The sequence below is a fragment of the Sus scrofa genome, chromosome 15, assembly GCF_054392235.1.
Source record: "Sus scrofa isolate SSC_HxYL_T2T_F1_AM1 chromosome 15, Sscrofa_HxYL_maternal_Yorkshire_Landrace_v2.0, whole genome shotgun sequence".
Lineage (NCBI taxonomy): Eukaryota > Metazoa > Chordata > Mammalia > Artiodactyla > Suidae > Sus > Sus scrofa.
This window is the reverse complement of record NC_139397.1, coordinates 120,832,474-120,844,575: the sequence shown is the minus strand read 5'-3', so window position 1 is coordinate 120,844,575 and position 12,102 is coordinate 120,832,474. Positions and strand designations below refer to the sequence as shown.

Genomic DNA, 12,102 nt, shown 5'->3' with positions numbered 1-12,102 from the left:
CAGTGTGTTAATTTGATAACATAGATACTGCAATATGATTACTACCATAATTTTAGTTAACACCTCTATCATGTCACATAATTATTATTTCTTTTTGCAGTGAGAACAATTAAGATCTAGTCTCCAAGCAACTCTAATGTTTATAATATGGTACTGTTGACTATAATCACCATGTAGAACACAGATCTCTAGGACTTACACATTTACTGGCTACAAGTTTGTACTGTTAAGCAACATATCCCTTGCACTCTTATGCTCATCACGTTCTCAAAGGTTTTCTACAGGAATCATACAATTTATTTTTCTCATAAATCAATTTAGGATCCATTAATAAATATGATTTTTTTTTTTTTTGGCTTTTTAGGGCTGCACCTGTGCATATGGAGGTTCCCAGGCTAGGGGTCTGAGCGGAGCTACAGCTACCAGCCTATGCCACAGCCACAGCCACAGCAGCGCAGAATCCGAGCCACATCTGAGACATACACCACAGCTCACAGCAGCACCAGATCCGTAACCCACTGAGCGAGGTTAGGGATCAACCCTGAAACCTCATGGTTCCTAATTGGATTAGTTTCTGCCCTGCCACTTTGAGAACTCCATAAATGTGATTTTTAAAAATTCTGGGGAGTTCCCATTGTGGCTCAGTGGTTAATGAATCCAACTAGGAACTATGAGGTTGCGGGTTTGGTCCCTGGCCTAGCTCAGTGGGTTAAGGATCTGGTGCTGCTGTAAGCTGTGGTGTAGGTTGCAGACATGGCTGGGATCCAGTGTTGCTATGGCTGCAACATAGGCCGATGGCTACAGCTCCGATTAGACCCCTAGCCAGGGAACCTCCATATGCCGTGGGTCCAGCCCTAAAAAGGAAAAAAATAAATAAAAATAAAATTTCTGATTTTATTCCTTAAGTTTTAAGAATTCAGTCAACAATGAATATCTGTAGTATTTAACAACAGAATTCATAGGTAACATGTATGAGGCAAAGGTATACAAGGCTTTGCCATTACCACTAAGTTAATTAAGTAGAATTACAGATATTTAGAAATAAAATTATACACCATTTAATATGGCTAAAGCTGGAGTTCCTGCCGTGGCTCAGTGGAAACGAATCTGACTAGGAACCATGAGGTTGTGGGTTTGATCCCTGGCCTCACTCAGTGGGTTAAGGGTCTGGTGCTGCTGTGAGCTGTGGTGTACGTCGCAGACGTGGCTTGGGTCTGGCATTGCTGTGGCTGTTGTGTAAGCTGGCGGCTATAGCTCCGATATGACCCTTAGCCTGGGAACCTCCATATGTGGCAGATGTGGCCCTAAAAAGACCAAAAAAAAAAAAAAATCGTCTAAAGCCCAATTGGTTGATGAGAGTCAAAGCAGTACCCTCTGGAGAGGGTGAGATTTTCTATGGTCTTGAAAAATAGGCAGAATGGAGTTAAAAAAAAAAAAAAAAGCAAAGGGGGAAAAAAATTAACGATCCTTCCTTTTAAAATCATACTTGTGTCATTACTATGAAACTGTACTTGAAGATGTTACAGTGCCAAAATATGGGGGCAGCAGGTGGGGAAGAATTACTTATACCTCATTACACACATCGCTTTAAAATACTGATAGCTGACTGAGAACACGAAATGCACATATATGCCCAAACATAATGATAACAGGAGTTACTGGCTGTCATGCTTAAAAATTTTCAGGTTCAATTTTGAACATAAATCTCTAGCCAAAATTCTCAGGTATTAACGTGTTTATTCAGCATCTTTAAGATGAACAAAACTACTACTATGTCGAGGAAAAGTATAAAAAGGAAACTAACAGGTTTAAGGAAAAAAAACACAGGATTTTTTTAATGAAAAAAATTACATTGTAACAAGGACATACATTAAGTTATATATATCTATATATATATACATATATACACACTTTTTTAAATTTTTTAAAAAACATAGTATAAAATTAAACTGCATCTTTCTCATATTCACATGATTACGTATTACGTATATATTTTGACAGGATATAAAGATGAAACACAAGTTGGCAGGCCTCAAAATTAGAAACTCTAATGCAGGACCGTATCACCAAGTTTATTTTCTATCACTTCTGTGACTTTTAGAAAACATTTACTTTGGGTAAGACAAAAAAGTTTAAGTTCTTTTAAGTATGCTGCCTACCCAGAAAATTAACATTGAGGGAAAGACCCACCATGGCTGTGTATATCTATAACTCACTGTAGTGTATATAATGTTCACTTGGAGCCTTGGAACACGAAAACTACAATGAAGAAACAAGCTCAGCTGTAATTAGGAATTCTAACTGCTTATTCTGAATGTCCACCTTTCTACTACGATATTACACCTTGCAATACATGACACAAAAAAGCATGTCAAACTTTGCTGCAGAGCTGTTAGGAGAATGCCAAATATAGATACTGAAAATTCTATGCACTGTATTTAATACCCTGTGCATTTAAAAAAATAATTGAATATTTAAAATATGTAAACATACCTTTAAAAAAGCAATGCTAAGCACCTTTAAAATACAATACTGATATACTGTGACTGAACATGCATTTAGAGGACAAATTTAAAAACTAATTTAGAAACCACTTTTAAAGAACTACTCATTGAAATACTTACATGAAAATATTGATAGTTCCAGTTCCTACCTAAAAACCAAAAGAGTATACAATTAGGGATTTAAACCTTCCTTCATGCTCTCTTTTTCCTTTTTCTTTTGTTTGTGGGGCAGATGCACTGTAACTTTCTGTCCTCATAAAAACAGTATCAGAGGAGACGTTCACAAAGAATGAAGCTGAGAAATATTTTTTTAAACTATGTTTTGTTCTTGAGCAAGTTTCAAAGTCTGGATCCTCTGACATTTCTCATCCTCATAGGCAACTGACTAGAGTTTGTATCTTGACAAGCATTTCTCCTTAGCAACTCAACATCAAAAAGCAAGGAATGTCTCCAAAGGAATATATTCAGTTGGTGAAATATTTAATCATAAATTACTGTCATTAATGAAAGATGAAGATCTATTATTTAAGATCTTGGAAAGTTTCCATAAAAAGTAGAAATAACAGTTGTTGTGGCTGTGGGGTAGGCTAGCAGCTACAGCTCCGATTCGACCCCTAGTCTGGGAACTTCCATATGCTGCATGTGTGGCCCTAAAAAGACAAAAAGAAAAAGTAGAAATAACAATTGAAAATAATATTATCCACAATGCAACATTAAATGAATTTGGACTTACTCCCTTTTAAGTACACTCGGACTAAGAGAAATCTGGGTTTGAGGTAACTAAGAATTGTGTTTAGCTTAGCATAACATAGATTTGGCAGCCTGCCTCTATAAATGCTGACCAAGTATTTTTAATTCTTAGGAAAAAGAAAAGCAATTCTTTTTTTTTTTTTTTTTTTTTTTTTTTTTTTTTTTTTTTTTTTTTTTTTTTTTTTTGTCTTTTTGTCTTTTTGCCTCTTTTTGTCTGTTGTTGTTGCTATTTCTTGGGCCGCTCCTGGGGCATATGGAGGTTCCCAGGCTAGGGGCTGAATCGGAGCTGTAGCCACCGGCCTACGCCAGAGCCACAGCAACGCAGGATCCGAGCCGCGTCTGCGACCTACACCACAGCTCACGGCAACGCCGGATCATTAACCCACTGAGCAAGGGCAGGGACCGAACCCGCGACCTCATGGTTCCTAGTCGGATTCGTTAACCACTGCGCCACGACGGGAACTCCGAAAAGCAATTCTTATTTAAAAATCAATATATATGCAGCTCGGATTTGATCCCTGGCCCACAACCTCCATATGCCACACTTGTGGCAAAGTAAAAATCATATATGTAACTGAGTATTAGCTTTGCATTAAATAGCTATAAATATTAAATTTTATGTTAAATAGGGTATACATCTAAAGAGCAAGAAATTTTAGAATTCCACCTATTTCAAACACAGCGGTGCTTTATAAGGTACATAATTGTATACCTGTACAATTAAAGTGAATTAAAAATGGGAAGTTGGACTTAGAAAAGCCAAAAAGATCCATAGTCATGTAAAGTATTAAGGTTAAATTTCATATTCTGCATGCTTTCAATATTAAACATTAATATCCATTTGAAATTCTTATCGCTTTAAAATAAAAATGTAAATATACCCACAGTCTCTGGGGGAAAAAAAAGGCTTTAGGTTGATTTCTTGACAGCTATAATTGACATTTCTAGTTTACCAGCCTTGCAGAAAACAGTGGCTTATAATAAATATACTGATTAGTATTTATTCAGTATTTGAAGTAAATATACTTACAAAAAGACTCATTCATGTAAAGTGTTAAGGCTGAATTTCATATTATATTCTGCATGCTTTGAATATTAAACATTAATCTCCATTTGAAATCCTTATCATTTTTAAATAAAAATTTAAATAAAACCACAAATGGTTTCAGGTCGGGGTGGAGGGAGCCTTTAGTTAGATTTCTTGATAGTTAAAATTGACATTTCTTTTTACGAAACTTCCAGAAAACAGAAGCTTATAATGAATATAGTGATAAGTACTTATTCAGTATTTGAAGGAAATATACCTACTCAACAAGTAAATATAACACATCAGTTGTTTTAAAGTTTTAAATGTAAATTAAATTCTAAACTATAAGTCCTTACCTTGAAATACTATGAATTCTAATACCATCAATTAATTAAGAACTCTGGCATAGAAAAATAAATAAACTCAAATTATTTTTTCACTAGGGCTGAATCTTCAATACAAAATAGGAAAAAAATATCCTCTGCTGACACAAAAAATTCTCCTATCTGTAAACACCAGGGACTTCTCATATTCTTTCTGAATTCTCTCCGTTCCTACAATTTCAACCCATAAGTAGTATTTTACCTACAATATCATATAAATCTATGCATAACACATTTATTTCTCTTGCCTGTCTGATTCAAGTTAAAATGCTCACTACTTCCAAAGACATTTTAACTTTCTAGTGTGTAACCATTGGTGTGCTATTGGTTTGTAGGTTTAAGTCTAAAAATTAGTATGGAAGAAGCTAAAATGCAGCTACACAGTTTCCATACATGTGAATGCCAGACTTCACGTTATGATGTAAAATCTATTATTTTTCTTTCCAAATAAGACAAAGATATTCTCTCACTTATTTGCCAATTAAAAAATTTTCTTAACAACTTTAAAGAGGAAGAAATTTTTTAGAATTAAAAAAAAAGTCATTACACACACACACACACACACACACACACACTCACTCAAACACATGGTTTTTTGGCTGTTCTTTTTTAAGAACCCAAATTAGGTATTTTCAGAGGATGAGTCAGATAACTATTTGTGTTCAGACTGTATCGGTGTGGATAAGTTCAGATGATCTTTTGAAATACTGGCCTTATCAGATAATCAAAAAGCATAAGAATTATACAAGAGGAGTAAAATAAAATAAAAATAGGGAACTGGAAATAAATATGTTAAATTTAAGATGCTCATTGAACCAGTCTTCAGTCCACTTATCACAATGCTGCGTTTTGATAATATTCACCTTCTTTTCTCTGACATCAGAGGTCACCAGAGTTGTAAATTCTGAAAAGCTTCAATACTTTATGTAGCAGATAATTTCTTACAGTCCAAATTTTTTTTTGCTTCCACAGACAATGCTGGTTCTTTGGGTTCTTGCTTAACTTGGTTCAAAGAAACGGTACCTTCCGGATTTTCTTCAACTTTAAAACCAAACATCAAAAAAAAACCTAAGGGTTAATATTATTTATAACAGTGTAATCTTTGGAATTATATGAATTTAGAAGCAAAGCAAAAAAACAGTGGTTTGGAAAAAACCAAGTAATTTAGAAAATCAGTTGGTATATTTTGAGAACTTGGTGCTTTTGACATCTTAAATTCACATTAAATTCTTTCAAGATGGAAAAAGAGACCAAGAAAACTATAACGTTATTCTCTTCTAAAGATATTTTGACCAAAAAGCAGTCCATTATTTGATAAAATTATGAGGAGTATCTCATATTTAAACTATTTATTTATTTATTTATTTATTTAATTTATGGCTGTGTCCAAGGCATGCTGAAGTTCCTGGGCCAGGGACTGAACCCACCCAACAGCTGTAACCAACCAGAGCCACAGGAATAACACCACCAGATCCTTAATGCTCTGAGCCACTAGGGAACTCTTAAGTGTCTTTAAAAGTATGTGTGACTAAAAGTCAGGAAGCCTCTAATTATTTGAAAATATTATCTTTTACAAACATCAGACATACACTACAAATTCACTGATATGTTACCATTCTCACACGGCTTCCATATGTGGTCATATATCAAGGAAAATATTCTCTCCCTAAAGAAACTTCACTACGTAAGTATTTCAGAAAAATATGTCACGTCTTTTTTTTTTTTTTTTTTTGTCTTTTTGTCTTTTCTAGGACTGCTCCCACAGCATATGGAGGTTCCCAGGCTAGGGGTCCAGTCGGAGCTGTAGCTGCCAGCCTACACCATAGCCAAAGCAACGCGGGATCTGAGCGCATCTGCGACCTACACCACAGCTCAGGGCAACACCAGATCCTTAACCCACTGAGCCACGCCAGGGATCCAGTCCGCAACCTCATGGTTCCTAGTCGGATTCATTAACCACATGAGCCATGACGGGAACTCCAGAAAAATATGTCACATCTTAAATGATAGCTCTGTCTCAGCTGTGAGAACTATGTGTTTCCTTATCTGAAACATTTCGGAATGCACTTACCATTCTGATTTTAAAGTACTTATGACCAAATTAATGCAAATGTGGTATTCCAGCAAAACTGTGAGTTGGCAGGTGGGATATCTAAGTCTTTCTCTCTCTTCCTCAAGAATATCACTTTTTCAGTTGCTATAGGAAACCAAGGTTAAGGGGATCATACTTGCTTAGAAAAGTGTACTGAACATACCTAATGCTTGTCATACATAGGTGTGTTGGCATTTAGCCCACACCATAACTGAGAAAACAAGTAGAGGATGGGTTTGAGTGACCCTGAGAATTTACATTCAGGTGAAGCAGTCCCTCGGATCATATCTAACTTGATAAATTATGTAAGTTCAGATCCAAAGAGGGAGTCCTTTAAAGCAATCTGAATTAGGTCTCCCAGAAATACCTTGGCTCAGCAGAGGGAGGAAGCATCTTAGAATGGGAAGAAGCTTTGGAGGCAGACAGATCTGGTTTAAATCCCCTCTCTGTCACTTATTAGATGTGACCCTTAGGCAATTATTTAACTCCAAAGCCTTGGTTTCTCCATCTTTAGAATGGCGACACCACTGTCTGTTTCATAGAGTTGTTGTGAGGATTAGTTCATGTATATTCCTTTTCTCTCTTTTATATTAAAGTTTCTAAATAGACAACTGCCACAGCCCTCTGAATAAATTTTCTTAAAAGTAGTGCTTCCTATAAATTTAAAAGACTATGATTCTTTTCTGGAAGAAACTATCATACATGGAGGGAAAATACTTGACATATTCTAAGGATAATTTCTATGAAGACTTTTGTTCTTCAAAGCAAACTGCAAATCTCTTTCAACAAAAATGCCTGACCCAGAACAATTTGTATGAAAAGAAGTGACACAGGTCAAGCAGGAGTTAACAGAGTTAATTACTATGTTGACTGGGTTCATTCCAAAGTGAAGGCAATAAAGTCCTGAAATAAACCCAAGTCCCCAAGTCTTAGTTGTTCCCTTTCACTTTTCATTCAGCTCAACATTTAAGTCAAAAACTCAGAGTCCTCCTTTCAACCTTTTTTTTTTTTTTTTTTTGTCTTTTTCAGGGCTACATTTGAAGCATATGGACATTCCCAGGCTAGGGGTCTAATCGAAGCTACAGCTGCCAGCCTACGCCACAGCCACAGCAACATGGGATCTGAGCCGCGTCTGCAACCTATACCACAGCTCACAGCAATGCCGGATCCTTAACCTACTGAGTGAGGCCAGGGATCAAACCCACAACCTCATGGTTCCCAGTCAGATTCGTTTCCGCTGCGCCACAACAGGAACTCCACTCCTTTCAACCTTTATATCTGCTAATTTCATTCAATTTTACCTTGTGTGTATATCAATTTTTTCATAATAACCTTTACACTAAAGTTTTCCTTTTAGTTAATCTCTATTTTCATGCATTCTAAAATGACCTTCCTGATTTCATATCAGCACAGATTTTCCATACAAAACTAGGTAAATTCATGCTTATAAATTTCTTTCTTTTTTCTTATATTTTTACTTGATTTATGTATATATTATAAACACACTGAGTAGAAATGATAGGTTTTTTTCTGTAGTGTAATAGTGATGAGAGTTCATAAAGGTTAAAAAGAAAAGAAAATCATAAGATGGTTTTAACTTACTAAGAGCTGGGTGGCTGTCTACAATCTGTATTGGAATGGCCTGCACGTTTCCCAACAGAATTTGATGAACATTTCCTTCCAGATTCTCTGTGTCCTCAACATCTGCAACTTCCACCAGCTGATCCATTGCAACCAGATTTTGATCTGGTTCTGGAAGGCTACCCATGGTAGAGGCAACAGTATTGTTTTGGGTTAGGCATGTATCTGTTTGAAGGCTATGACTTTGACCAAGCAGTAGAGAATTATTACTCATTATAGCACTTCCTACTGAATCCAAAAGTCTTGAAGGACTGGAGGTGGGGTGGTTATTTACTGATATCAGAGCTGGTGTTCCATCAGGAGACATGAATCTTGGCTGCAACTGCAAACCCTTTGGAATCAAAAAGAGTTACATCAAAATGTTTGAATTTACTATGTATGGTTTTCTCATCGAATATATTACTCTTTTGATCAAAACTGGAATAAAAACTAAGAGTATAGTTACTAACAAATATTAAGTGAGGACAGAAACAAAAAACAAAGGAAAATTATTACAACTAAATTTTACTGTATGCATAGTCAATTCAAATGTTTCCAAAACATATCATTCATATTATCATCTTAAATAAAGACACAAAAAAGTCAGGAAATTAATGATGAAAACATCTTTGATCATTATTATAATTCTATAACAATTTCGTAAAATCGCTAAGAGAAGAGAGGAGACTGAGGAAAAAAGATAAGGGCCTCAAATTTGCCTATTACAATGGATCCTTACCTGTAGTTGTGTGAATATTTTTGGCTGAAATGAAGAAAGTGAGGAGAGCAAGTGAGCTGGCTCTGGAGACAAAGAACCTCTTGTCTGATTTGTTCCCAATTTGGTGGAAATTGATTCCCCTGGTGAATTTCCTAAATTATATAAAAAATAAACTATTAAAACAAAATAACTTTCATGGCTTCTACACTTTATTACAACCCTTACCATCAGAAATGGAATAGGAAATAAGGTCAGAGGTTTGAAAAGGATTTTAAGAAATTTAGTCCACTATTTCCAGAACCTGGTAGATCAGATCATCAGGATCTTTTTTTTTTTTGGTCTTTTTGTCTTTTCTAGGACTGCTCCTGCAGCATATGGAGGTTCCCAGGCTAGGGGTCGAATTGGAGCTGTAGTCACCGGCCTATGCCACAGCCACAGCCACAGCCACACAGGATCTGAGCCGCATCTGCAACCTACACCACAGTTCACAGCAACGCTGGATCCTTAACCCACTGAGCAAGGCCAGGGATCAAACCCGCAACCACATGGTTCCTATTCGGATTCCTTAACCACTGAGCCATGACGGGAACTCCGATCATCAGGATCATTAAGGGCACTTTAAAAAGCATAAATTCCTAGGTTCAACCTCCATTAATTTTAACTCAGTAAATATAGGGTGGAATGTAAGAAACTATTGTTTCCTTGAAAGAGTCTATATCTGTAGTTCTAACAGTCCATTGTCCAAACATCCATTGAGTCCCTCAGTTACAAAGAGCAAACTTAATCTTTGGTAGCCCTGGTGCTAGGACAATGCTTGGCATAAAGCAGGTCTTTAATAATAATAGTATTAAAGTTCTTTCGACAACTCATTTTGAAATAAATAAGAATAAAAATTTCTTTTATAAATACCTCAATTTTTAAAGTAACTGTCCTTAGGAATTTGAGAACTTTTCACATAATTCTTATATTTTAACCCAAATATATTCATCTCTTTAAGTCAACCAAAAACAAATTATCAACAACTATTTATTGCTTCTATACTGCATACTGCACCCATGTAACTAAGTAATTTTTTAAAAAATGGCCCTGGTATCAGACAAAAATGGATGTAAGTGCTGGCTTATCTATGTAACCACCAACATGCTACTTAACTCAGTTTCTAAACTTGAATTTCCTCACCTGTAAAATCAAGACAATAAGAGAATTTTCCTCAAAGGACTGCTGGGAAGATTAATGGCACCCTCACATTTCTTGATTTCTTCATTTCTTTTTTCTTTTTTTAATGGCCATACCTGTGGCATATGGAAGTTGCCAGGATGGGGGTAGAATCGGAGCTGCAGCTGCTGGCCTATGCCTCAGCTACAGCAATGCGGGATCCACTGCATCTGTGACCTACACCACAGTTTCTGGCAACACCAGATCCTAAACCCAATGAGCAATGACAGGGATTGAACCTGCATCCTCACACAGATAACATCAGGTCCCTAATCCACTGAGTAACAATGGTGACTCTGATTTCATTTTTAACTGTTCTACCTCATTTTGCTGCATGACCCCTTATTATAATCATACCCTGGACTATTCCACATCTGAAATCTCTAACTCAAACCACCTATTCTCTGATAACAACCTTTTATTCTTCCAGGGATTTTGCTCAGGTACTCCATTCAATTGTTCTCCAACCTCATGTGAACCTCCAGTTAACCAATTCCTCAGTTTTTTTCAGATCTACCAAAGTCTTCCTTAATTAAGTTCTCTTCCCATCCAGCTTAAAGTCCTGGGTTATAATTTTAGTCACTCTCTTGCAGATACCTCAAACTCCTTTGGTCACACCCCCTGGTAAAATCCTAACTCTGTATAAAAATGGCTTCCAGCGTCTATACATATGAAGCTGACTGCCCAGAAGAAATTTGCTGCTATGACTAACACATGAATTTCTGTTAGTAGGAGGAGGAGGAGTCTAACACAAATTCATGTGTTAGTCATCAACCTCAACAGGGCCTTCACATAATAACAGTTTTACAATGTTTCTCTCTCTCTATGTTAGGGGTGATAGTTAATCTCTTTTTTTCTCAATTCCTGGCCACTTTCCCTGAGATCTTTTCTCATTCTTAGCACTCTCACTTAAACAGAAAAGAGAAGCTATCAGAAATGTCTTCAACTTCCCATACCAAAGTTATTAAATATCTTTACCTTCATCTATCTCTTCAGGTTTCTCCTGTCCTAAAATATCCTCCCTCAACCCCATACTCTTTTCATAGCAAACTTTTTGAAAAAGTGGTCCCCACTGTCTCTGCTTCTTCATTCATCTCCCATTTATTCTTCAACCTCTGCAATATGGCTTTCTCCCAATCTACTATGTTAAAATAGCTCTGGTGCTTAGGCTTTTTCAAACTTGATCTCATGATCTTTTTCTCTCCTCTGCTACTCTACTCTTAGACCAGTGCTGCTGAGCTCAGTAAATGCCACTATCAGTTTCTCATGGAAGAAACCTGCAAGTCATCCCAGATCATTCCCACCCTTTCACCTCCCATAGTTATTCAATCAATAACCAAGGTCTTCAAGTTCAACTTTTAAAATAACTCTTGAGTCTGTCCAATTCTAGTATAAATGCCACCAGTTGTAATCTAAACCACTATCCCATCTTCACTTGGACAGCTGAACGTCCTCTTAGACCTTTGTTTTTTTGGTTCTTTGTCTTTTTAGGGCCATGCCCATGGCAAATGGAAGTTCTCAGGGTAGGGGTAGAATCGGAGCTGTAGCTGCCAGCTTACACCACAGCGACACCAGATCCAAATCGCGTCTGCGACCTACACAACTCATGGCAACGCCAGAACCCTAACCCACTGAGCAGGACAGAGGTTTAAACACACATCCTCAGGGATACTAGTAGGATTTGTTACTGCTGAGCCACAGTGGGACTCCCTCGAATCTGTTTTGTTTATCTGGTTTGATCTCTAAGCATTGCCTATACTTAGGACCATACTGGCTTTGCTTTGTTTTGTTTT

At 36.7% G+C, this 12,102-nt stretch overlaps 1 protein-coding gene across 50 annotated transcripts in view; it reads right to left on the bottom strand.

Annotated features, from left to right (window-relative positions):
• Window positions 1-12,102, bottom strand: part of CARF (calcium responsive transcription factor) — a 91,349-nt gene that overhangs the window by 33,005 nt on the left and 46,242 nt on the right. For 16 of the 50 annotated variants that reach the window (XR_014828973.1, XR_014828963.1, XR_014828971.1 and 13 more), the window contains 4 exons: window positions 9,116-9,246; window positions 8,359-8,728; window positions 5,528-5,705; window positions 1,721-2,653 (listed from right to left, as the gene is read on the bottom strand). Coding sequence is in view for 19 of the 50 variants with exons in the window: in XM_084998450.1 (XP_084854576.1) it covers window positions 5,587-5,705; window positions 8,359-8,728; window positions 9,116-9,246 (620 nt within the window). In the remaining 31 variants the exon portion in view is untranslated. Of the gene's footprint in view, window positions 1-1,720; window positions 2,654-4,235; window positions 5,706-8,358; window positions 8,729-9,115; window positions 9,247-12,102 lie in introns of those variants that run through there. The other 34 variants (XR_014828967.1, XR_014828960.1, XR_014828982.1 and 31 more) reach the window with 3 other exon arrangements.